Raw genomic sequence first — 27482 nt, forward strand, 5'->3', positions numbered from 1 at the left:
TAAGGGGAGAGAGGCGGCCGCGGGGCGGGGCGCGTGGTGGTGCCGGCCGGGGAGAAGGGCAGTCCTGTAACGTTCAGGCGGGGGAGAGCGAGGGGCGTTAGCGGGGGTGGGAGGGTAATGGGTCTGGGGGCGAGGGGCTGGCGGCGCCCTTCAGTGACCCCCTTCACCTGTAACTCCTCTCCCCTTGCAGGCTGTTGCTTGCAGTTACCGTCCTGGCGTCAAGAGGAAACCCCCAAATTTAGCCCTGCTCTGAGCTGGGCTGCTGGCTTCTCCTGAAACTCGGGAGGGAAGGAGTTTACAGAGGGGACGTCCTTACCTTTCATGTTTCGTCAGCCCGACAGCGTTTTGGCTTTGATTCCATCTTGCTCCTACCTGTTGCCAGATGGTGACGGGGAGGAGAAGAGGCACTATCCCACCATGTCCCGTTACAGCCTCCGTAACCTCCTGGGCTGGCTGTACGGGGGGGTGGACCCCAACTTTGCTGGCAATGGAGGGCCAGAATGTGCTGCCTTTCTCTCCGGGCAGCAGCGTCTGCTGGAGAGCTTGGTCTTCCTCAGTGTGGGTTTTGTGGAGATCCTTCTGTCCTTGTGGAAGCTGAGGCAGCTGCATTTCAGGGAGCTGGAGGGTCATCTGCTACAGCAGCCCCAGGCTAAGCAGGAGAGCTTGGGCAAAAACCTGCTACTGGTGGCTCTCTGTCTTGTCTTTGGACTGGAGGTGGGGTTCAAGTTTGCTACCAAGACTGTCATTTACCTGCTGAATCCATGTCATGTGGTCACTATGACACAGGTAAGGCCCATGTGTGATTACCAGGAAGTTTGCTTTAGCTTTATACTTGCAAAGCAGTATTTTTATGTAGTCAGTTGTGGACCAAAAGTGCATAGCAAGGGTACAAATGTCAAGAATTGATATAAACATTTTAATACTGATTTAGTTTTTAACTGGCTGAACTGAAATCTCTGAAGAAACAAAAGTCAAATGAAAATACTAATGTCAGACTTCCTGCTTGGAAAGGCAAAAGATAAAAACTCTCATTAGTTACCTTTACCTGATTATTGCTTCAAAAATAGAAAATGCTGTTTCCAGTGACAGTAGTGGTAAAATTTACCAATTTACCAATTCACCAAACTTAATGAAAGCAGGCTATTGCTAAAGGACCTATGCAGTTCACAGGTAAGTTTTTCAGGTAAGCTTTTTTCAGGGATGCAAATGTGTTTTGTGAAGTTGTTGAAGAAGTGAATTACTGCTTGTGCAGAATTTTGATTTTGACTTTCTAATTTTAAAAGCCGAATGGTAAAGAAATCAGTGTTACCTGTGTCACATTTGTCTGTGGGATGAAATAACCGGGCTGGCTGAATACCTGTGGATACACTGTGTAACTTAATGACTTGTGTCTAGCTTGCAGATGCACTTTAATATACAGTTTGTGTAGCTGTTGGAATAATGGAAATACTCATAAACAATTATTGAACTGTGATATCTGTGATACGAGCTATATTTTCCAATAGTCCTGTACATGTATCTAGAAGTCACCTTCACTGAGACTAATTATTTTTGACATCTCCCAAACTCCTTTATTATTCTGTTTAATTTCTCTAATGCTCTAGCCTCAACACTGGACAATTTACAAAATTTAAGCTCAAAAATTAATAAAAGAATGTCAAAAAGACTTTCATAAAAGCTGCCATAATAAAAACATCTGTCTAAGAGCAATAACAAATAAAAATCAAACCAATGTAGTTCTTACTCTCAGTCTCCCTTTGCAGAAGGCAAAGGATCTGAGGCAACTGATCTAGGCTATATCAGATCAAGCCAGTTCTTACTTTCACTCCTGGAGAGTATTTCCTGAAAAAGGAACGGTAACATTTTTTCTTGTTGTACCAGAGGTCTAAGGAAGATGGGTATCCTTTTAAGAGGGGAAAACCAAGCTCCTTACAGAAATATTCAAGACATTTACAGCGATTAACTTGCTGTTCCAGAACTTAATTAGTAGGGTATGTAAATTCCTTAGCAGTGATGCAACGTTAGCTCATAGGACTATAGGACACTTGCTGCCCATAAAGTGGTAACAATAGCTGTGCAATCAATTAGTCAGTATTGGTAATGAAGTGGATGTTAGAGAATATTGGACTGAAGCTGTCTAGAATTAATTGCTTAGCATAACTTGCTTAGCATTAGTAGCTAAATTTGCTGAAGCCTTAGGCCTCGGGCTGTGAATTTTTACCTAGATAAGTAAAAGGGGGCCCCAGAGCCGGTTCAAGCTGGAGGGATAAAGAAGTTACATGGACAGCAGGAGTAGCCAACCTTGAAGATAAGAAAAGAAACAGCCTGCCTAGAGACAATGAAGGGGCCCAAGGAAGAAGGGGAAGAACCCAGACCTAACTATTACTATTGGTCCAAACTATCTCTTAAGGGGTGGGGAATTTAGATTGTAAGGGTATAATTGCCCAGAGATTTCTTTGTTCGGGGTCCCTCTTCAGAGGCCCCCAGCTCGAGCTGTAATTACCGCACGTGTATCACTAAATTTTATTTCTCTCCAGTCTGACTTCGAACTTCTGCCTCAGCAGGAACCTCGGGTCGGACCCTGTTATGGAGGCCAGCGAGCCTAATAGTTTCCATAACATGGAAAACATAAGTTATGCAAGAGCTGCAGAAATAAAGTAGTAAATTTTAGCTACTCTAGGTAGTAGCCTGGCAACATATTGGGACATTTACATCTTGAAGTTTGAGTTTCTCTCAACATCTGAGTATGCTGGGGTTGTAATAATGCTGATTTAGGAAAATCTGCTTGCATCATGGCCTTTTTTTTTCCCCTCCACCAAAAGTGATTCATAGCAAATGTACTAAAGAGGCACCGCTGGATTAAAAAACAAACAAACAAACAAATAACCTCCCCCCCTGCCCCCCAATTCCTTTCCTTTCTTACCATGTCCAATCTGGCAATACAGTTAAATGGAAAATAGAAAACTAGGTGTGTCTGACTGTGTTCTTCACCTCTTTCCAACTCATACTGGTGCGCTTGCGCATTGCTGAAGTCTAGATTTGCAAACTGTGAAAGATTGTTTGAATAAAATTATTTCTGTATGAACTGGAAAAATCAAATAATGGAAACCTCTGATATCTCAAAATTGATCTGATAATTGCAGCATAAGTAATGCTTTAAAGTGCAAGAAGTGAAAATACTATTAGGGGTTACCGTAGTGCATGCAGATTAGAAAATTAGTTCGTATTAAGTGAGCCGTCAGGTTAATGTTAACATAGTTCATTGTGGTTTCATAAAGTTGCAGTCTTCTGTGAATTTTAGGTGTTTGTTCCAATATTAGATTTTTTTTTCACACTTCTGAGATGTGGATGCATTTTAATATTTTTGCCCCTAGGAAAACTGATAGAATCAATCAAAGCCCCTAAACCTGCTGCAAAATACCACTTTATTTCAGTGGATATCTAGCCTTTTTTCCATGAATGTTATTTTTGACTTCTACCTAGAGATATTATTGCAATGTCAAGGAGTATTTTTTTGTAAATTCTGACTTCTAAAAATGAATTTATAAAAAAAAATACCTGTTTTTCCCAGTTGCTTATTTCCTTTGAGTGGTTATGCTTGCTTCCAGTGATTAAAAGGGAAGGAACTTAACAGGAATTTGTGGAGGGCAAATGTAATACTTTGTGATAGCTACATATCGCTATCTTGCCAGTGCTGCCAGGAAATTAAAGGTAGGGAAGGCATACTTTGCAAAATATTCCTTTTGGATTAGTTGACAAATGAAGAGTTGAAAGTAATTTTGAAGTCCTACAGAATGCCTCCTCTCATACATTACCATAGGAATAGTGAAGACTGCCTTTCATCTCTCTGTGCTTTTTGCATGGGAGGAGAGGATTGATACACAAGGGAAAGAAATGTTCCATTGACCTCACTTAACAGTGGTGTGAATCCTTATAGACTTTGCTCTGTTTACTTCGTAGAGAGAACAGTGCATCTAAGTCCAAAGGAAGAAACGTTTTGCTCTAGGTCATGATGTTTCTGTCTTTTGATCCCTGTGCAGCTCTGTAGTCTCTCACGTGATCCTGTTTGTGATTACAGGAGTTTTCCTGAATGAACTCATGCAATATTATCTTGATATGGTCTTCAGAATAGTCCTTTTACATACAGGCTCTACTACCTACCACAGTAATGCAGGTGACTAATAAATTAGATTTAAGAAAATAATGATCTCTGATGTTTAAGGAACTCAGACATGGTATTTCTTGGAAACTCCATCAAATACTGAGCGACTGGATCACGTATATGTTCACTCTAGAAAATTTTTAAGCATATTACTGCAGGGGGGAAAATATCTTTTTCCTTCTTTGCAGTCTGTCCCAGACCTACAGATATCACTTGGAGCTTTCTCCTCTTTCTTGGTGCATGGCTCAAGAAATGGAATGTGGAATAGGCTGATTCTTGGGTTGGTTCAATGCAACCATGAGTTTAGTCTCTTTCAGGTCTCCTCTCAGTAGACGAATAGTTAGGCAGTGCAATCTGCCTCTTCCTTACAGTCTACAACTTATAACAGCCCTGCTGACCCATCATGTGTTCTGGTGTGACCTTTGTATTTGGGCTTGTGCAGAGGGAGTGCTGGTCGTGCAGTTCTTCATGCCAGAAATATTTCCCATGGGGATGGACGATATTTATGGCCTTGCAGAGCAACTAGGAATTTGACTGGCTTTCTGACTTCTGTTTTATTCTGGGTCCTCAGGCTTGAAGTGAACTTCAGTTTGCAGATTTACCAGTGTTTTGAATTTCTTTGTAGTTTATTACTTGAAAAGAATCTCCGAATCTCCTGATCCTGTGCTGGTGAAAGATTGAAACGCTACTTTCTGTCTCTCAAGCATCCTGACTCGCAGTGCTGTGCCCACATTAAGGAAACGCGCAGATAACAAGTCCTAAGACCACACATGATTTTGTATCTTCTCTTTCTCTCACTCCCATCACCCAAAATCTTTTTCAGGTTGAAGATTCTTGATGTGTTAAGTTGATCCATGTATAGAAGCTATTCAGTATATTTTGATCATTCTTGTTGACTTCTGTAACCCTTTCCCAAATCTGCTGTATTTTCAGTGGTGTGTGTATAGAAGTGAGAGGGAAGGGAATGACTAGAACTGTGCCCAGAATTCAGCATGTCAAACAATGGATGTTTTATAGCTTATTTTTCCTCTCTAAAATGTTACTTTGTACATTTTGGGCTTCCAGTTAATTCTTTTGTCCTTCTTTTCCTTTGTAACATGCAAAAATGTAATGGGTAACACATCTGGCAAAATGAGGAGGGATACTGAGGTTGTTTCTTAGCTTTTTTCCAAATTGAAAGTTTAGCTATTCTGCCTTGAATGTATGCAATGATGATCAGATAAAAACGTGTGTGGAAGAGCCTCCTTCAGTGTACTTTCAAAGAGATGTTGTCTTGTGTCTGCAACGTATCAGCTAGGATGGGGGCTATTGTCTCTGCTAGTCTGAGCAAGTAAAACCTTCAGAGTTTCACCAGGAAAACAGAAGCTGGGTACTCTTCACAGCCATGTCACTAACTTAATATGATATTGTTCAGTTTATAAGACTTGGCTGTTTTCTACCTAAAGGCTAAGGATGGTGTTTCCAGGATGAAAGTGAAATGTAATATTATTACGGGATGAGCATGTGAACACTCAGTATGTTAGAGCTTATGAGTGTCTGCTGTGAACTAGATATTTTCAGGCTGCTAATTACTATGTGAGCTGAATGATAATGCTCTCTAATGTTTAAATGTACTCTGTGAAATAATCTTTTGTAAATCTGATACAAGGGGTCTGTAAAGCATTCCTTTTAAGAGGTGGTGAGGTTTATTTATCATGGAAAGTAGGTATTTAGAGAGAGAGTGCTTGATATTAAATTGCTAAAGCTGAAACATTTGAAGATCTATTCCACTGTCTTTAAGTTTTAACATAAACATTCTAGTTAAATTCCCTGCTATCCTTTCCAAAAATGGAAGTCAAACACATTTTTCTGAAAGATCCCTCATAACAGAGGGACTTGCATGCTCAAAATAGTAAATATTTCTTTTGCCATCACAAATCCTGAAACTGTGTGTGTTGCTGTAGAGCTGACCTGAAAATGAGCAGCTGTGAATCCTTTTCTCTTTTTTGCCTGTCTCTGAGGCAGTAAAGTATTTTTGATTAGGCTGATGTGTTCGTCTCAATCTTTGTAACTATTACGACCATACTTTTTAAATACTTGCTATTGTTTCACCACAATGGTGAAATTCAGCTGGTACATTAAGATTCAGCTGGTACATAGAGTTGTACTCTAGTTTATTTTCCTCTGCTGTTCAGTAATTGGAGTGCTCTGCAGTCAGAAAAATAAATGACTGGTGTGATTAAGACACATTTCTGTTTTGATTATTTTGTGTACACAGAGAAAAAAAATATATATTTTTTTAAGATGTAGGAGATAAAAAGAAAAAAAATATGTACTGGAGGAGTAGAATTTTCTTCATTTAAGTATGAACAATGCTTCTAATGTAACACCTCTCTTCTGTCATACTTATGAATGTAAGGAAATCATAAGATACCTGAATTTAAAGCTTCAAATAAACTAGTAGGACTCTAAGTGCCTTATCTCATGGAATGTTTAAAAAGTTTGACTAATATATACAAAGAGCATGGGAAAAACTAGGTATTATAAAAGACCTGTAGAAAACTTTTATGGTCCCCACAGAAGGGAAAATTTTATGGTCCACCACAGAAGGGATATACTCCACAGCTGAAGGAACTTTAGTCTAGTTAGTAGACAGTCTGTTGCAAAAATATCAAATGATGGAATAATGAAATGTAATTAGTAAGCGTTGGACACTTTTCCCAGAAGCCATATGGGCCTTAATGTGTAAGGTGATATATAGACCTCACATAAGATTTTGTGGTATATACTTTTTTTTTTTCTTTGCCTTTGCAAAGAAAGCCTCAACTAGCAGATTGTCATCATGCGTCCATTGTGTTCGCTTACTCTTTAACCTTCCTTGATGAGTTGAAATGCCTTGCTTTTTAAATAGAAGACTGTAGAGTTCTGTACGACTAAGGAAAAAGTTTTTTTTTTTTCCTGTGAGTGTGTGTACATTCTAAACTGTTATTGAGACTGATGGACTTGAATTAAAACATACAAGTTGATTAGAGAAATAAATGGCTGTATATTAGGAACCTGCACTGGAAATAAAATATTTGAAATGTGCACATTTATTCATATGGTAATAACAGGCCCTTTTAGACACAAGGGCTGAATAGAATGATCCAGGCTTCAACCTTTCTATTGTTGCTGTAGCAAGTACATGACCTGATAGTAATTAATTTGAACATCTATCAGTTACCTGGCCAGGTAGGCCCTGTAGCACTTCAAAGAAATATGTTTGTTGAATTTATCCAACTTGTCCCCAAAGCAGATATGTTCTTCAGATATTCTCACTTGAAGGGATTTAATGATTTGACTAGTAGCCTGACAATGAAATAATCTATTGTGCACTTCTTTTAGAAACAAAGAAAAAAGCATGATCCATTTTTCACTGAAATACTTTCACAGAGCAGACTAGGTACGATTTTCCCCCCCACCCCTTCCTCCCAGTAGTGGGCAATATTAAAGAAAAATGGCGGGGGGAGGGGGGGGAGGATTTAGCACTGAACACTTGCGCATTTTTTTTCTTTGTATTCTGAGTAAAACTTGCTGATATGAAGTGTTTTAAGTTGCTGTGAGAGGTTTGGACAACAGTATCAAAGGATGACGGTTATCCTTGAAAGTTGGATGGGAGACTGTTGCTAATCAACAATATTTTATTACATAAAGATTTAAACCAGGTTGTATTTATGACAGGAGTCTGGCCTATAAAAAGAAACAAATATATGCTGCTCACACTGCATTATGTTACTTTTCATCTTAGGAAATAGCTAGTTAATTACTGGTGAAATTTAAACAGTACTTCAAAAATACTCTATGGAAATAAGGCAACAGGCGTATTTAAAGATGACTACTAAGGTTATCCATAGAACGGATACTGAGATATCCTCCGGTCATGATAAGGTCACTGCTGTGCTGAATACCAAGCATTTATGATGACAAAGCTCTCCTTTGCCTCAGCAGTGCAGGACCCAGCTCTTGAAGATCTAAGTGATTGGTAATACAGTAATCTGCTTTACAAAAAGCCCTGAGAGAGAGTTAGATATATCTATATCTAAATATATATATATATATATTTAATAATGACAGAATTTCAAATGGACTAGAGTTTGACTTGCTTCTTAGGAACTGGCAGAAGCTGAATCCTAGATGCTGCTCATACTGCTTAAATCCTTGTATATGTAGGTAATGTTAGACCTTTTAATTTGTTCATGATTTTTAGTCTTTTGCAGCTCTGCTGTAAAACAGTCCTTCTAGTTAGAAATGATCTGTGACATACAAAACTGGGGAAGAAAGATGTACAAAATAGAGTTTAAATAAGATTGTATCATTAATTTCTTTCTTTTTTTTTTTTTCCTAATGTTTCAGATTTTTCTTCTTGCCTGTCCTCCATGCCGGGTTGCAATGATTCTTCTCAGGTAATGCCTTGTCCTTGCTACATTTCTATCTACTTGCATGATGTGCTTTAGAAGTTGATCATGGCTTAAGTCATAAAATATTAAGATATGCATCCAGCCCTTAGTCAGAAAGACATACTGGTTGGACTGAAAGATGAGACCTTGAAAAGGATCATGGCTTCAATTGTGGGTGCTGAGTCCACTTACCCTTGTTTCTTTTGTACTGGTGGTGGCTTTGGTCTCACTAACAACATCCATTAGTTGATGAGAGCACAGGTGTCCTTCTGCAGATTAACCTATGGGCTTGTTTAATTTATGTCATGTGCCTTGTACTTTCTGATTATCTTCACTGAAAACTAGTAGCTGATCTTCATGGAAGGCCATATGTACAGTATGGGTCTATTTTTTAAAATGTGGAGATAAGTTAAATAGTTAAAGCAAATTCTTACTGATTTGGCTATTTCTCAAATGTGTGCAATCTTTTCTATAATATTGCTTATCGTTACTAATTTTAGGAAGTGGTCTAATGGACTAGTGCAGTAGAGTCCAGTAAACAGCCCATACTTTTAACAGGTTTGTGCCTATAGGGTCTTAGAGTTCTTGTTCTCAAAGGCGCTCTCTCACGTGCATTGTGTGATAGGGGTACCACTAGTCATGTTGTGGGGAGGGTCATGGGACTTCCCAGACAGAATGATAATCAGGAATGGCTGTAGTTGCCACCATGACAGTTCACTCGTCTCTTTCTTGTCTTGGTCTAGGCAGTGACTGGAAAATATGATGCTGGGGGCATGCCTCATGAATTGTGTTGGAGGTGCTACTGTCTGGCTGCAACTTTTCCCTGCTGCTCCTTATTTGGGCAGGGAGTAGGCTGAGTACAGAGATACAGTACTAGTGCCTCTTCATCTCAGAGAGCGTGCAAAGTAAGTCTGGTGTCTAGGAAATCCTGGAGTTACTATGCATTTGCAAAGGCCTGGTTGCAGGGCAGAGGCTGCAGTATTTGTTCTTCTTCAGAATGAGCCTTTCTGTTTTCTGAGGTCCTGACGTATAAATGACATTTGAAGAACTGTTTTGGAATTGTAATACCTTTTTTCTTTTCTTTTCCCCCCCCCCCAATTTACTTACAAACTTTGTAATTTTTAATAGAGTTTATGACAGGCAGTGGTTGTATAATGAATTTTATGCCTTACTTTATCTCTTATATAAAGTAAACTTAAACAGTTCTGACCTTACTTCTGTGTGCGCCTGATGCAACAGTGGTTCAGGGAGAGAGGACTGAAAGCTGTACGAAATACAGCACTGTAAGTTAAATACTACTTTCTTTCCCTGTTCTTCTCTTGGGATTCACTGTTGCATCTTGACAAATATAATTCTTCTTTTATTTAAGTGACTCAAAAATCAGACTTCTTCCAAATTCCTGAAGCTTTAGTTTGATGTCACGTACGTTTATGGAGTTGGATGGAAGTAAAAACTTCGTCAAATATCTATTTTAAGCTCTGAAAGCAAAATGAACAGCACAATTTCAACCATTTAGCAGCCTGGACCATGAATAGGATTAATATGAACAGGCAGTCCAAACCTTCTAGGAATCCAAAGTTCATTCTAGAAAGCAGTCCTACTTCAGGAAATTATTTAAATGTTTATTTAAAGAGAGTTTTTATCCTGGTTATTGCAGTTAACAGTGGCTTTATTCAAATTCAAGCCAGCAGAATTTTCTCAAATCTCTTGCTACCATTTATGAAAGACATACTACATAAAATACTACATAACTATACATAACATATACATATGACATACTACATAAAAAAATTTGCATTTCATTTCCAATCTGTGAAAATAATGTCTCATCTCTCTTCTAAGGTTACAGATGCATATGTTAAATGGGGCCCTCTTGGCATTGCTGTTTCCTGTTGTTAACACGCGTCTGGTGAGTGTACTATACCTTTCCTTCTCTTGTGTGTGTTTCTACAATGCTTTCTCTAGAAACGTGCTTGACCCTTGCTTGAGCTGTCTTTAGAGGTGGCTAAATGACACAGATTTGGTTTAGGAGGTATACTTCTAAAATACTAAGCAAGTTCTGACAGTTAAAATTTCTTGCTGCATGTAAATTCACTGGCCATGGAAAACTTCTTTATTCCCATATCTTTGTTTCTGCAAATATTTCCTCCCTCTTAATTAAATTCAGCAGGATACATACTGTTTGCATAATGAATCTGAGTGATCTATAAATACCTGCTGGATTTGTGTATTGAAGAGATATCTAAGACACTGAGAAAATGATGGGATGAGAGTGTTTCACTCAAAGCAGGTAAGTTAGCTCTTTTGCTAAGATCTTTCTGAAGTACTAGATTATCACTGAGTTGCTTCTTTTACTATGAAGAACTTGCCACTTTGAATATGGTAGTCAGATTACTAACACTTGCAAGTAGCTGCCTTTCTTCATCCCAGTCCTTTTTGTAAAGCTCTCTAAAAGGTGTTTCTTCTACATTGCTGGAGCAAACAAACTGCTTTCTGAAATGCAGTTTTTTCTTTGTAAGTATTTTGACGGTGTTTGAGACAATGGTATTGAATGCTTGAAACTGAAGAACTAGTTTCTTTTCAAGCAGGTGCATGTAAAACTATAAATAAAATTTAAGTGTAAAAAGAAGGTTAGACTGTAGAATGGCTAAGTTGTGAGATGGAGCTGTCAAGCGTGACTTCTTTTGGAGGTCGGTTGCTACACTGCCCTACCTTTTGTCCTTGTGTTTTACAGGGTAAATTGATTATGGGGGAAAAAAAGTTAATGAAAAAAAGTAGTTTATATCTTTCACATGATTAGGTTAATTCAAAAGTCTAAGCTCTTTTGTAGGGTGGCAGCAGTGCATTCAGGAATGTAGCCGTGGCATCGTATCGTAACCAGGGTAGGTTTAATCTAGGAAACTTTGGCAAGCAAGACCAGTGAAGATGTGGCAATGCAGTTTGTGTAGGCTGCTAATACAAGGGCATATTCAGGGTTCGAGTTGTATAGTTGGTGCTGAAATCTCTGCTGCCAAAGTTTTGATATTATTGGTACTGAAGCAGGCTAGATTGTTAGTAGATGTATGCCTGTCAGCATCATTTAAGCCTTTGAATATGCTATAGATATGGTCTTTATTTCAGCCTGGTGGGAGCTATTAGTCCTACAGATTATAGTTTGAATTAGATTTTTTGCTTCAAGTTATTTACCTCAATCAATAAGCTTTTTTCCTGAGTGAAGTCACATAACAGCCCTCCTACGATCAAAGTGAATGCTAAGTAAATATATTTGGTTTTAGGAAAATTCACAGTCCACTTTACCAGCCTGTAAATTCCTGGTACAGGTCACTAGAATGGATCCAAAATACTAGTCTTGGAATTTTTTGTGATTGTGCTTATAAATCAATGTGGAGAGTTAATAACGTGGAGAGTGGAAGTGTGGAACAAAGTTCTTTGTCGTTTCCACCTTGATCTTTAAACTGACAGTGAACATGATGGCTTTGAAAGCAGCTTCAAGGAAAGCATGTGGCCCATGGTTAAAATGCTGTAGTGGGAGACTAAAACAACTAGAAATGGGTACACGTGAGTATGGGAGATTCCTCAGGCCTGGAAAATGCCCAGTGTTGTTGGTGTCTGTCACCTGCTCTCCCCCCAAATTAGGCACAGCAGGGTTTCTTCCTCCAAGTTTTCAAAACTGCCACAAAATTCCTGTCTTCTGGAAGAAAAATTAGCCTGTTGGTGTCCTTAGTAATACTCAAACCTATCAAGAATTAATGCTAAGAAAAGTTGTCCTGAATCTGAGCCGGATAAAATATTTCTAAGGATTATTTTTAAGAGCTGTTATGCACGCACGTATGGGTGCGTATGTATGTATGTACACATGCTTGCTCATTTTTTTTCAAGTAAAGATACCTTTGACTTCTTTGCAAGAATTTTTTTTGTTGCAGTTATTTAAATGTTTCTTCTAAGATAGTGTTCACTCTTGACTTTACCTGCTTACATATATATGGTGTCTGGATAAAATGTTCATATCTGTATCTGTATAGCATATGAATTAATTATATTATTAGCAAGATTATTACTTATCTGTATTACTGGAGTCTGAAGTTGCCATTGCAGATCTTACAAGTGGTTGTCCATTTGCAAATCTTGACAGTCTTAGTAGGATTAAGTATAAAAGTCTGCTTCCATATTGAATTTTATGGATGATATGTTGATTGGCCACACTGGTAGCTAGGAGACCTGAAAACTGAAGATTTTATTATGGATTTGTACATGATCTCTTCCTTCCCTTCTTTAAGACTATGAAACTTTGCACTGAGACAGGGTTTAGTTACCAGAGAAAGGATATTAATGGCATTCATCTGTAGGCTTTTGCACATTAGAAATAATCTTCCATACAGCATAAGACACACATGCACAGAAGGCTTGATCATCATTCTCAGATTTCAGTGTATTCAGTAGCGTAAGCCTAGAGTTTCTTCAAGATTTAGGTTGTCCTTCCTAATCTGGTAACTACACATATTCTTTTTCATACTAGAAATGCTTATTTTCAGTTTGCAATTGTTTTTACTAAAACTAGTTACTGCTGAATAGAAAGGGCATTAAATGAAAAATTCAAATATGATTTCTTGATAATTGAATACTTCTCATTTCATATTTCAAATTAGGTAGCTTTCTGATTTCTATCGGATTTTTAGGAGTAACCTTTTAAGGTTAAAATACTAATGTTGAAATGTTTTAATAAATCATTAGCTTGTATTTTCTCTGATATTATAGTAGATCTCATTTATATTTGGGCAGTAGTGATTGAACAGGAAAAATACAGACTACTTATATAAAATTCTGCCCTTAACTAGAGGTAGAGGAGCCAAAGGACTATGTCCAAGAGAAAATATTTTTGGAATAAATACAGCTCTAAGATATTTTTGGCTTAACAGCTGCTTGCTAGGCCGGTCTCTTTTCTGTGTGTCTTCTGGCACAAGATAATATGGGTGATGTTTTATAGCACTGCAGCTTTGGCCCAAATTATCTCTTGGTAGACACGCATTCTGCTCTATAACTGTCATTGCAATTGTCTACAATGACATTTTCCTGAAAGCACTGAATAACTCTTAACACTTAGTCGGAAGTTCCAAAAAAAGTGCAATAAATTTGTCCATGCTCTCTGCTCCTCTGCTGTGATTTGTAATGCCTTCCTGAAAAGCTTTTGACTCAGTCAGGAATGGTCATCATTTTATGCCTCAACTTTTTATTTCAGTTTTGTGATATTTTAAGACATATATTTTACTGTATACATGGTTGATATAAAAAATTTGTATAGCTAGTTACATCTGTAAAGAGTTGTAATAGATAGCGTCTGGCAGAAAGTAAGAGCATGAGAAGCTGGACACCTGACCCAACTACTCATTTAAAAGTGGGGGAGGGAGATCATGCTTCTGGGCAGGTAGGTGGGAGAGAGTTCTGAGATCAGTGAGATCAAGGAAACAGGAGACTGTTGCTTCCCATCACCTTGAGAGATTGTACCAAACTGACATCTTCTATCTTGGACTCAATTCTGTGGATGCCTGATTGTGTCCCTAGAGTCATTACATGTAAGCTGGTTTGTACGATCAGATTGAGTGACCAGGAGACTGGGATGCCTTTTTATGAGATACAATAAACATCAAATCTAGCACTGGTCAAATAAGGAAAACACTAATAAAAGTTAAAATAAACGCATACCGTTGAGCTCAGCAGTGCATTGAACAACTGCATTTTCCTAACCTTCTTGGTCAGCTTCATCCTGTGTAGTGACAGGCCAAGAAAAAAATTCCCTCTCAAGTTAGCAGCATTTGGGTATGTCATGAGTTGGAATCCTGGGGGTTTGCCCTAGCTGGATTTTCTGGCATTTGTACACTAGTAAAAATATAGTTGTTGTTCTTGTTTTGTTATGTTTCTGATCCCCTCCATCCCTGTAGCAAGGTGTTATTCCTAGTCCTGTGTTCCACCATGTCTTAACTCTACTAATCTTCAGCACAAACAGATTCTCTTTATAAATCTCATGACTGTGCTTGTGCATGCTAACGCTTCCCTTTGGTAGCAGATGCAGATTCTGATTCTCTCCCTCTGTGTATATATGCCCACCCTCATAGGATTAATTGAAAATGAGAACTAGATAAAACTGGATAGAACTGATCAATTAATGCTACCTTAAGGGATTATATTATAATTCTCTCTACTGACTGGATTGTGTAGACGATGGCAGATGCCTACTTGAAATTGAGATTAGGGTTTTTTGGGTGGGGGGGATGACACTCGTCAATATGTATTTGTATCAGTTACAGACAAGCAGGTGTATGGCAGGAAATCTGAATGCAACAAGCTGCCCCTAAAATATCAGAAAAGGAATTGTTGCAAATAAAATCTGGGGAAACTGGTTTTGACCTTAGCACAGATGTCACACAGATGGGTGCCTGATACTTAGCTACAGCCCTGTTACTCACTTATTTTAAGTGGCTTTGCTGTTGACATTAATGCCAACATTAGCATATCTTTATTTTTGCCTCACTCAGGTATGTGGGAATCCCTTATCTGATCTATGCCAGGTGGACAAACTGGTGCCTGAGCTGTAAATTGGCTGAATAGTGTAACAGTAACTTGAGCCCTGGTCAACTTCTTGGCTACTTGCCAGTTTGGATGTCTGCTTGAGAAATGAGTCCTAGCAGGACTGGAAATAATCTGTTTTCTGAAGGCCACTTGTGTTTTTGTTTTGGATTTTTTTTTCTTTTTAAAGACTTCCACGTCTGTCCTTAGACCATTCTCCTAAACTTCTCTGGCAGCTGTCTCTCCTCTGCCAAGTAAGTTATTTGCTATCCTGAGTATGTTGAGAAGTAACCAACATCTGTTACATGGGCCTAGTAGCTGTTTGCCCCATGATTTCTGCATTGTACAGCTACACACACACACACACACACACACACACACACACACACAAACACACATACATATACATACAGCCCCTATCTCCCATTTCACATATACTGTGGTTTGCTTTTCAGGTTAAATTAAAAAATCTGCTTGTGGTTTATTTGTGGATTACTGACCCTGTCTAGGAAACTAGTCCTTAATTATAAGTTATGAATCTGGGTTACTGACTGTGTCTAGGAAAGCTACTGGTACAGAATGCCAGTTGATGCAGACACCTAGCCTTCCTGCTGGGTGTGCTATAGAAAAGGGCAGAGTTGAATGACTTTTGTCCCTTTTTCTGTCATACCCTGCAGTCTTTGTAGGGGATGGTGGAGGGAGAGTTCTTGCACAACACGGTGCTTGAGCTGTTGTTGCAAATATAAAACCAAGGAATAAATAATTAACAGAGGGAGGAGTACTGCTTTCAGAAAATAGAGCAAAGTAGCAACCTCCTATTCCACTGAAAACCAACTGCTGAGTTGAAGTGGGTTTACACTAGTTGCCACACTTTGCAGGGCAGGGAGGAACTCGCATCTAAATATCAGCACTTCGAATAGAGTTCAGCCCAGAAGCCTATAGTTTTGAAGAGCTTTTTCTAAATCTTAGTGCAGTCAATGGAAAGACCTAATTGTTTCCTTAGGGCAATAGCTGGTTTAAGTTAGGGCATCCGTTACGTGCTCAGAGGACTGCTGTTGATGGCTGTGACTTTTCTTGCTCAGAGGCAAGTTCTAATCCTTCATCACATAGTTTCTCTTTTCTGCAGTCTCACAAGCAGTAGAAGTGGCTGCTAAGAGTTTAGCTAGACCGCTGAACGTAACTTACCTGTTCCTGGGATGAAAACTTACTGCCTGCTCACTATTTATTCTTGGTACGTCTCCAGTGAGCCCTTAGCAAGTCTCCTGGGAATGTGGCACTTTTGAATCTGCACCATACTGGGCTGATGTGGGGGCAAGCAGCAGATGTGGCTACTTTGAGCTGAACTCTTCCTGGAAAAACAAAACACCGTATATATCTTCTAACAAAAATTTCATCAGAAAATGTAAAAACTGAATAGTCTAAATGTTTATTTCAAAATATGCTAACATCGTACTCTGGATTTTGTATGCCTGTTTGAAGAATTGTGTATGTCAGTATTAGGTTGTGTTTTGAACATAGCACGATTTTATACCAATGTTAAAACCAGTGACTGGACAATGAACAGATTTTTCTTCGAGTAGGAACCTTTAAAGGAAAAGAACCTATTATCTTGAGTAACAGGGCAGCCTGTACTCTGTGTTCATTTAGACTGTTAAGAGCCTAGAATATGAGTTAGTAGAAGAAATGGATAATTTGTCATTTTGTCTTGTACCTTTATTTGTTTTAATGCCCTGAGAAGGGAAACAAGGTGAAATGCAGGAAGAGTGATGCTAGCAGCCTGCAAGGGAGAGAGGAGTTTAGGGCAAACAGTCAGCAAACAGATTGAAAATTAATATACAGATTTCAGAGTGGTCCATCTTGGTAATGAACATTCAATGTTTCTGAGTGTGGGGACAGGTGTGGATAAAGAAATATACCATCAAGACATTGGTCTGTTACTAGGGAATTCCTTGTTGCTCTTGAGAGTGGCTGCTGTGTTCCACCAAAGGCATCTGATGGGAGAAGACACGTCTGTTGGGGCCTGTGGCAAGGGTCTACTTTAGTTTGTTGGAGTCTGGATTTAGATCCTCATGGCCTTTGCAGCTGCATACCATCAAATGAATTGATGATGAATTAACTCAGGAGGCAGTATTCTGAGCTCCTTTGTGTTCTGTGAATAAGTGTTGCTTTGATTTTTGGATATCTCAAACTTGATCACATTCTAAACTGCTGATTTGTTTTCATGAAGAGGTTTTTAAAATCCTGGATTGATGGGTGATCCTTTCTATGTTGTCTCCACTTGCAGATTCTTGTTGCACATTCAAGATACCTATCTGCTATCTGTGAATGAGTGTTTATTGATAAAACAATTTACACACCAGACCTTTAGAGCCGGATGAGTCAGTTGTTCTGTACCACTTTACAGTTAATCTTTTGTGTTTGTTCTTTTCTCTTTATTGTAGCCTGGCTGTACAGCTTGAGTGCCTGGCTGTACAGAGAAGTCTGCGTTGTCAGTTCCATACCAGGAAATGCACTTGCGTAATTAGCCGGGCTTCAGAACAATCAATCTTTCACAGCAAAAAAATGTTATTTTGTTTTACACAAAAAATTACTGTCCACACTACTGCGGCAAAATAACTGTTACTCTGTTCTCAGAAGTGTCCTGAGTGTGATGTTTGTGTAACTGACCCTCACAACTCGGCGAGTGCAGAAGCCCTTATGAAACCACAGGATACTAGAGAAGGCTCCTTGGCAGGGACCGAGTGCCTCGTGTTGTATTGTTTCTATTAGGAGCTATTGTTTCTGAAGTGTGCGTATTCCAGCTGGGAGAGGTACAGGGATTTTTTTCCATTACTAAAGCTGCGTTAGCCTCTTTTCAAATCTTCTTGTTTGATTTCCTTATTTTGCCCTAGGTGTCTTTCAACAGGTAATACAGGAGACAAAAGAAAGATTAATATTGAAGAAACTTCAGAATCTCTGTGAAGTTCTTGCTTTTGCATACTATTATCTTGATTGGTTTTATGTTTTGATGCAGAATACTTGGAGCAAATTAACCCAACAGCTTGTATGGAAGATCGTTTCAGCCAGCTCTTGGGAGAGTAAGCTAACATGTTGGAGTTTGCAATCAGGACACTGATAGTGTTTAAAGTATTCAGCTGGCGGATGCCAGGACTAATGGAATCCAGCTGTTGGGTTTAACAGCTTTTACATTCAAAATTGGATTAAAAAGAATTGTAGACTTTAAAACATCACTGTAGTATTTACCTGCTCTTTATTGACTTATTTAGGAAGAAAATTGAACTGTTTCCATCTCTGACTTCTGCTGATGCAGATTTTTTTTTTTGTGGGGGTTTTGGGTGTTTTTTTTTGTTTGTTTGTTTGTTTGTTTGTTTGTTTTTTTGAACAGACAAGCCATGATAGTAATACTTGCATCCGGAGTCACTTTAGCATTTTAGCATTTAAAATGAGCCTGCGTTTAAACCAAAGCTAATGATTTGGCTTTGCATTATTCCTGTGAGATTTCAGACTCAAGTAAGGGTATTGTCCAATTTTCACATCTGAAATATATTAGAAAAGTATGTCTTTTCAGCCTTTTAAGTGAACTGCAACAACAACTTGGATTCTGAAGTTTGAATTTGAATTTTTCCTGCCATTGTTCAATTTTAAATGTGTTATGGTCTAGTTTGAGCCTTTTTTTTTTTTTTTTTTTGTAACAAATGGATATAGACAAAAACACTTACAGGAGATGGGAATAACTTTCAGATATAGTGTATTACTTTTTCTAACTCATACAGAACTAGAATTAGAATTAGTTGGGCTCTGGTTCAGGTTAATTTTAGAACAGTATTATTTTAGCACAGTCTGTCTGACCCCTCCTGTGAGAGGAAACATGAATTCAACTAAACAGACAAATGTCTAACAGTAATTTCTCAAAAGTTGTTAGTGGTAAATCAGGTATTGCTCATCTGCTAACAGGTAACTTGTTTATATGCATTCTTCTGCAGCTTGAAGATTGACTGGTATTCATCTATTTTGAATTTTATTGGTTTTAAGAGAAGCGCAGTAGTTTTGCACGTGTGCAGTTTGCTAAATCAGGTCTTTTGAAAATTTTTGCACAGGCTCTCTCAGCAATAACTTGTTTTTCATTACAATGATTTTAAAATACCTGCTTTATAGCCTTCTATCACTTGCAAGCTAGCAGTTAACTTTTTTTGTAAATAGGCTGCTGCCATGTGGGGGATGTTTGATTACTTTGCTTTTTTGCATTGTTGTTGGTAATTTATGCTAACTGGGAAAAGGAAGAGAGCAAGCTTATGTTATCTTATGTTATTCCTCCTTTATTGTGCCGCTGGCTAATTTTGCGAATTCTCTGCTAGAAGCACTGTATTGTGTTAGCGGCAAGGAGGATGGGACGGGTACAGATAGCTGCGTTTTCAAAGCACTGACCATTAATGTCTGTCATCACTTTGTTAATATACACAGTGACAGAAGAACTTAAATGAAGGGATTCTTGTGGGGCATGAGGAGCAGTTTTCCTTCTTAAAAATGGTTCCTTGTGATTCAGGTGTTAATAATGAAAAATATTTACAAATGTTTTCCTTATTCCTCAGCTCCCATTTGAAATGGAAATTTACTACATCCAGCATGTGATGCTCTATGTTGTGCCCTTCTATCTGCTGCGGAAAGGAGGTAGGTTGGCACTTTGCCCTTTGTATGTTGAATTCGTCCCACCCAATGGAACAAGATGTGCCTAATGGCTACCACAAATTTTGCTCTTTTTCTTAAAGTATATATTACTCTTTTGTATGTTGTTACTTAATAGCTTCTGGTGATATGTTGGAGTTCCATCCTGGATAACAGCATCAGGCCCTGAATTAGGGGAATAAAAAGATGGTCTTTTGCCCAAAGGCTTATGTTGTTTTCAAGACTTTTGCCCTCTTGGATGTTTCTTGGGAAGTACTGCACCTTAAACTGAGCTGAAAAGATCTCTTTTTAGCATTAGATCCCAGGTAAATATTAATCAGCTAGTTAGATAATTTCTTGGAATTCTGAAGCTCTAATGAATTGTAGTGGCACACATTAGTAAAATAGGCTAGCTTGCTTGTTGTCTGCTCAAACAGGATTACTATCTTGCATTCACTTTACTGTAATATTGCAGTAAGTGTGGGAATCCTAAACCATTGCGTCGACAGGGGGTTTTCTAATCATCACCCCTGAGAAGGTAATGTAGAACGTGTTCCTCAAGCGCGATGCTTTGTCCCCCTCTAGTGTTGATGTGCCCTCAGCCGCATTGTCCAGCAGAGCTGCATTGTTTCATTTAGGAAATAGAAGCTCATAATGTATGGTCTGGATGTTCAGTAGCTTCAGTTGACAACCTAGGGATGTGATGCCAAGCAGTGGGATACAATTTAGCACATGCTCAGAACAAACTCAGCCTGTTTCATTCTGGTGAATCTCTTGTGTTTTACAGCAGCAGCCGCCACTTATAATCCTTTGCGCTTACTATACTATAAGTTTGTAACCTCCTTTTTGTTCTTGACTATTGAGTGAAGTGAAGTAAAAAATGATCCAAAGAAAAAGTGAAGTACGGTAATTCAGAGATCATTCTGTTTGTCTCTTGTTAGTGAAATATGCCAGCCACATATTTGTGCTGTGAGCAAATGGCATCATTCCACAATGGTATGGAATAAGAGTTAATATGTGGCTACTCCTTAGCAGTAGAGTTCAGGTAATAATCCTTCTTACAGTTTGAGATCTCCAGCATATGGAGCAATCTGATGTGTGAACAGATGTACCTGAAGTTCCAGGAATATCCTTTATGCTTAATCAGAGGCCTCTGTATCAGTGTCACTTCAGTGTCAAACAGCGTCGTTGTATGGTTCAGACATATTAGACTGCAGGGGGAGCTAAGTCTCCAGCATCCTCTTTGTTAAAATGGGTGTGCAAAATTCACAATTCAAACCCAGGTTGTCCACACTATGGAGAGAGTAAAGTGATTTGGTTGTATTTTGGGCAGGGGAAAAATATAAATCTCTGCTTGCAATCAAAAGAAGAGTAATTTTCTACTGCCTTATGCTTAGATGGAAATACAAAAGAGTATTAGTTTCTGTTAAATTCTGTAAAGATTTTCACAAGCCTATTTTTTGAGAAGTTTGAATAAAAATAAATAATTAGTAAGGACACTAGAACTAGCACAAGACTTCATGGGGGAAAAAGTATAAAAGAAATGTAGTCTCTGTTCCTTGTTGATCTTTAGATTTTAAAGCCACACTTCCATTGCCTAGATGACAGAATTAACTATTTGACTTGTCTAAGGTCACATGAGTTCTTATTGCAGAAGCAGATGATGAACCCAAATCTCCTGAATCCATATTAAGTCCTTCCCAACAGCGCTACTGAAATAATAAAGTTTAAACTGAAATATCCATTACCATGCTATTTCAACACAAGAGCAAATATACAGCCTACTTGGATGCCCCTGATCTGGAATGGTCTCAACTGTCTGGGGCATGAGCGTTTCTGAGAATGAGATTAGTGCCAGACTGGCAGTCGGATTAAATTTTTTTGAATGTGCTTAACATACCGTATAAGAAGTGCCTGTGATTCTTAGTGAATAGAGAGATGGTGAAGCTCACCGCTACATATCGAAATTGATTTCCCATGTGAGCAGCAAATAGCTTGTGACAAACCCACCACAGGCCGTTCAAACAACCTCTCAGTTGGATCTCAGTTTTCCTTTTTGTATGCCGTTGTTAACAGACTGTGTGCTAAGGAAAGTAGATCACCCTGGCCTGTTAAACAGTCATCTGTTGAATAGCACTGTTGCAGAGAGGTAGAATCTGTAGCGATTATTTATCTAATGAGAAACGTTCACAAAATATCCCAGATATGAATTTAAAATTAGTATCCCAAAACACATGTGGGAATCCAGATCGCTCTGAAATGTTTCTGTGCGGAGGTCGTTGTTTCCTTTTTGTCCCTCGATGTCTGGATAATGACACTACTGAATATCATACTGTTGTTTTCAGGATTGTGAAGTCTAGCAAGCGAGGGGGATTTTCTATTATTTGGTGAGATCAGAAGTCTGTGGAGTGTGAGAGTAACTATTTTTTTTTTTAATTTTGCAAGGAAAAAAAAGAGGATGTAGTAGTGCAAAATTCTTAGCTGGAAGAACCTGAACAGCTCTCCTAAGTGTCTGCTGAAACATGATTCTCTGACTAGATTGTTCGAGCTGGATATGAGAAACATGGGTTCAAAGCCAAACTATGCCATTGCTCTGCTTTGTAATCTTGGGCAATTTACTTAATCTCTTAAAGACTGCATTCTTCCTCCAAGCCTGTTTCATAGCTAGGACCGCTTGTCTATTTTAGAGTTTTACATGTTGCCTAGTGAAACGATGTAGGCCCCTAAGTTGTCCCCCAAATATCAAGGTCTCTGAATCCCAGCTTTTCTGAATGTTTACCTCTTTAGTCCAGTACCATCTGTTCTCAGGCTTTATAGAATACTTCTGAAATAACATAAGTAAATGTCAACCAGGTGAGTTCATGTGAAAACAAATATGGTATAGCACTACTCTGCCAGTTCCTGGGAGCTGTTTTAGATAGCTTAACTTATTTAAATATTATTTTGTATATTGCATCTAGGTTAAAAATGCACCTAAAACTGCGAAGACAACACTAAAAACTTTGCAAGTCAAATGACATTTTCTTTACAGCTGGGGAGGCAGCACAAAAGTTTATGTATAGCTTGACCAGGTCACTTAAAGTTGGTACTTTGGTAATAGAGCTGTGGTCGCTTAAGCTCTGACACCAAAGCTACTTGCTTCCTCTCTCACTATCTATAATGAAAAACCATACGTCAGGTGGTATCATGTATCTGCCATCTTACCGACGTTTTCGGGTAGCAGAGTTTAATTAATATCATTGCTATTTAAGTAAAGCTTTCTGTACTGGTTTGTAAACAGGATACCCCCCAGCTCTTAGATCATACTTGCTAAGTATGTTAGAAGTATTAGACGAGTCTGAATTTTCTCCCTTTAACTACAGAGGACTCCGTTATTCATATCAAGTTCACTTTTAACTTTGGATTTTGCTTGTAGTTCAGACACTTCCTCTGACCTTCATCCGCCCACTGGAAAAGAACTCTTATAAGCTGCCTTACGCTTTCAAAGTAGCTTCCCTGCTCCTCTTTGTCATGGCTGCATCAAATCACAGGTTGGTTACTAACACATGGTATGCAATTGTATTTTGGGTGAAATTACAATAATGTTGTTGTTTATTAAAGTCACAGTGAGAGCGATTGATATATGGGGTGCATACGTGTGCTGTCATTCAAGTATACCACCAACTTCTTGCTCTTTCCTGACTAGGAACGGAGCCGCTATGTTATTTTCAGTGGACAATGGATAGCTCTACTGCTTTAGAATGTAAAGTGTAGGTAATTTTGGGAAGAATATTGTAACTTTCAGAAATTTCTCTTTAAATTACATTGATTTTGCTGTAGCTACCTGGCATGACAGCCAAAATTACAGAAAAATAAATGCAGGAAAGGATTGTAAAAGGGCAATAAGGATGGAGAAAGCAGTCCTCTGGTGGTTTTAAAACAGAGAGCATGCATGACTGAATGGTGGTGCGGTGAAGCAGGGAAAAGGAGTTATTTGCCTTTTTCTTCATAAGATACCGTACATAGGCGTACTCATACCAGCTTTAGTGTAGTGAGTAGTCATAGCTACCTACACATGTGCATAGTTATTCTCAGTCTCCAGTAGGCTTGTACAGCCTATGCTGAAGTCTATTGAATCTTTATGGTTATTGCTGAATGTGCTAGCTAGTGAAGGGTAATATGAATATGCCCGTCTCTGCCACAAGGCATCCTTTGAGTAATGAATATACGTGTCAACATTTGATAATATCTAACAGGGCAGAGAGCAGGCAAAGGCAGATAAAAATGACAGTATATTTTTATAGTTGTCTGAAAGTCTACAGCTTTTTACAGAGTCTGAACAGCATGACAGTGTGCATCTTTTTTGTGTGTGTGTCCCTAGGTTATTAAAGTCATAAGGAAAGTAATATTTTCCCCACATCTTATTAACGTGTCTGTTAGTAAGACTGACAACTCTGTAAGCTGTTTCTGTTCTCGCTATATGTGTGACTATTTAATTCTAAAAATAGTCTTGCATCTGAAGGTACTTTTATTAGAGTATTCTTACTTCTTTGGTAAACTCTAGATCATGTGACATTGTGTTTTTTTCACTAAATTGCCAAAACTCATTTTCAGGAGGAGAGGCCCAAAATACTGTGGTACCTGCTGCTTCATTTGAGGGGGACAAATACTTTACAGCATCTGTGATATCTACTGAACATAAAATTGTTTATAGGGTATATTTGAGAGTATCTCCACAGCAATTTTCACGTAAGAGCATGGTCTGTCACTAATGGATTGACTACTTTATAAAGGTTTTCTGTTCCTGTGCATTATTGGTGCAAATTACTTGAATAGATGTCAACCAACAATAAAATAGGAAATGGCTATCAAGCCACACTCCAGTACAGGACTGCGCAGTAATTGCCACTACCTGGGTTAGTTCTGTGCAGGCTAAAGTCATAGCTCCCATAACGAGCAGGTGTCTGAGTACGATTAACAACCTGCTTTTGGATACATTTAGTACTTCTGTGTTAGAAGGAAAAATTAGGTAAATGAGGTGAAAATCACTGGTGTTGGTGGAAAATAGGCAAGCTTAATGAGCTAATATACTGTACGTTTTAATGTTGGAGCAGAAGGAGGGAAGAAACTGATCCAGATGCTCCAGGTAAGAAGTAAGGTTCTCAAATATTAATTACTATAACAGTAGTCACTAGGTTATCAGCTAAAACCAGATACCCCAACATCTAGAGGAGAAAAGAGGATTTTCCATGAGTGTTTGGACACAGTAATTCAGCTGAATACTAATGTATTCCTTTCTTTTCAAGGCATCGACACTCCAGAACCACTCTCCAATTTCTGGTGGGCTCTTCTGTCTACTGGGCTTATGTTCGTATATCATTTTAGCATCTTGCAGATTCTGGGATTGGTAAGTAAATGTGTGTTAGTACATGGATAGTTTGCAGGTACATTCAAAGTAAAAACACTCACTAGTTTTTCAAAGTGTTCAGATTCACATGGATAAAATTACTTGAATACAAATTTTTAATTGCACGTCCTAATGGCCATTTGTATCTCATGTTTCACAAGTAGTGGCAAAACCTTGTATAAATCAGCTATGCACGTGTATAAATCCATCTCTTAAATGCGCAACTGCCTTCAGATCTGCTTTCCTTCTGAAAGCTGGCCTACTGATGGTGAGCAAAGGATTGCCAGCTAAACACTTTTGATTACTCTGGTAATTTGAAAATTACCATTTTAGGTGTCTGAATCAGCGCAACACAAAATGTTACTAATTTATAAATCTGTTGTCCATTTCCTAGGTCACAGAAGTGAATTTGAACGACATGTTATGCCCAGCCATCTCGGACCCTTTTTATGGGCGCTGGTATCGAATCTGGGCATCTGGACATCAGACTGTCATGACTATGACTCATGGGAAACTTGTAATCCTACTGTTTTACAGCGCCGTCCCCATCTTTAAATGTAGCGTGGACTTGTTTAGATTCCCCACTAAGAAAACAGACTGAAATTTCTCCTCAGGGAATAGGTACATACAGGAAGCAGAGACACCTATACTCCTACTGGAAAAGAAAGAGGAGGGATGAGAGGACTGTGTGTTTATACTTCTTCCCACAGTTTATTGCCTCAAAAACACCTCTGTAATCAAGTGAGTGTTTTAACTGCTGTTTCTCACTGTTAATTGCCAATGGCAAAATTAGTGGCCTTATTCTGGAAATGGTCCGTGTTTTATACATTTTGTGTAGATTACAGTAGAATCTTGCGAAGCCACCCTTTAAAATTAGGCCCAGGATCTGTCCACATTCCAGCAAAGAGAGTGTCAGTGCTGCCTCGTTTTATGACTTTTTTTCTACTAAATATCAGTACACTTACATCCCGGAATAGGAGATAAAGCTGAATTATAACTCATCACTGATAAGAACAGAGCATATCTTGAAGTACATCATCCTAGCTTAACTCTTAGTGCTTGAATGTTGTCAAATGGTCACAGTGAAGAAATGTACACTGAATCTCCCAGTGACAAGTGTGAAACAATGAGGTTCTACTGTATTTTCATTAAGCTGGTTGAAAATATGGGAGAATAACAACAATAACTTGTTGCAACAATATTTGTAACAACAAAAATTGTTGCAAACAAAAACTATGTTTTAATCGGCTACTTTATTTATAAGCTGCTGTAGATTAATATCCAACTAGGTCCCATTTGTCTTAAAGCTTTGGAGATGTTTTTGAGTGACTGGAAAAACACCAGGTTGAAACTATTTCAAAAAGCCGTGTAACATCTAGGCTAAAATAGGTATTTCATCCACTGTTCCGACCTGCCTTTGAACAAGATGGTTATTGACATTTAGCTTAGATTGGAGCGGGAGTAGAGATACAAAGTGCAATGTGAACATCCAATTTTTTTTTTAAACTTACTAGCTTTTGAAACATTCCTGCTCTGTGCTCTGCACTGACCTCAGTAGAGTGGTTAGTGAGGGAACAAAATTAAATTATTTTCTCTCTACAGCTCTGATATGCTCTGTATACAGATTTAGAAGTATAGGTATAAAAAGCAGAGTTAAATCAGTCCACCCTCTACTGGAGAGGCAGTGTTCCAGTTTACTAGTATGATTGCATTTATATGAAGAGATAGCACTAAATTTCTTGTTGACACGTTTTGGAGTAGAATGGGATGCAAGTAGAGAGCATTATAAACAGTCAGCTGGTGAACCTCTTCAGCTCTGCCACGTCCGGAGGGGGAAAGGGCTGCGCGGCAAGATGGGAACTCGTGACCTGTAGCTATTCCGATAGTTAGTTTTAAGGCCATTGTTTGTGCAGACTGTTGTATTTCAGGGCTGCAGGAATTTTGTTGTACAGACGTTTGTTGCAATTTATAGATTCTTTTCATTGCATTGTCATGGCTGTGACTTGTAAGATAAAACAAAACCACCATACCTCCTCCTTCAGCTCAGTCACCTGAAGATATATTCTGGAGTTAAGGTACAGTCACACATACCTCAAGAAGCAAAGTAAGAATGATAAGCGTGGTGGTTTTTTTTCTTTCTTGTTTTAAAGAGCAAAATTTTCATTGGAGAGAGAGCAAATGGCTTCTCCAAATATTTTAACTCACTTGATTTAAAAAAAAACAAAAAAAAAACAAACTTGAATCGGGAGTGCTTTGCCCCATGTTCTAATTTACAAACTGCTTTCTGGCTTGCTTA

General features: G+C 38.5%; 1 protein-coding gene across 1 annotated transcript; it reads left to right on the forward strand.

Annotated features, from left to right (window-relative positions):
• Window positions 1–321: 321 nt before the first annotated feature.
• Window positions 322–26576, forward strand: LOC136996712 (transmembrane protein 164-like). Its single transcript, XM_067317550.1, has 6 exons — window positions 322–786; window positions 8534–8583; window positions 10420–10486; window positions 19728–19806; window positions 25086–25186; window positions 25581–26576. The coding sequence occupies exons 1-6, from the start codon at window positions 322–324 to the stop codon at window positions 25785–25787; spliced, it is 969 nt and encodes a 322-aa protein (XP_067173651.1). The 3' UTR covers window positions 25788–26576.
• The last annotated feature ends 906 nt before the right edge of the window (window positions 26577–27482 follow it).

Source organism: Apteryx mantelli, unplaced genomic scaffold, assembly GCF_036417845.1.
Source record: "Apteryx mantelli isolate bAptMan1 unplaced genomic scaffold, bAptMan1.hap1 HAP1_SCAFFOLD_68, whole genome shotgun sequence".
Lineage (NCBI taxonomy): Eukaryota > Metazoa > Chordata > Aves > Apterygiformes > Apterygidae > Apteryx > Apteryx mantelli.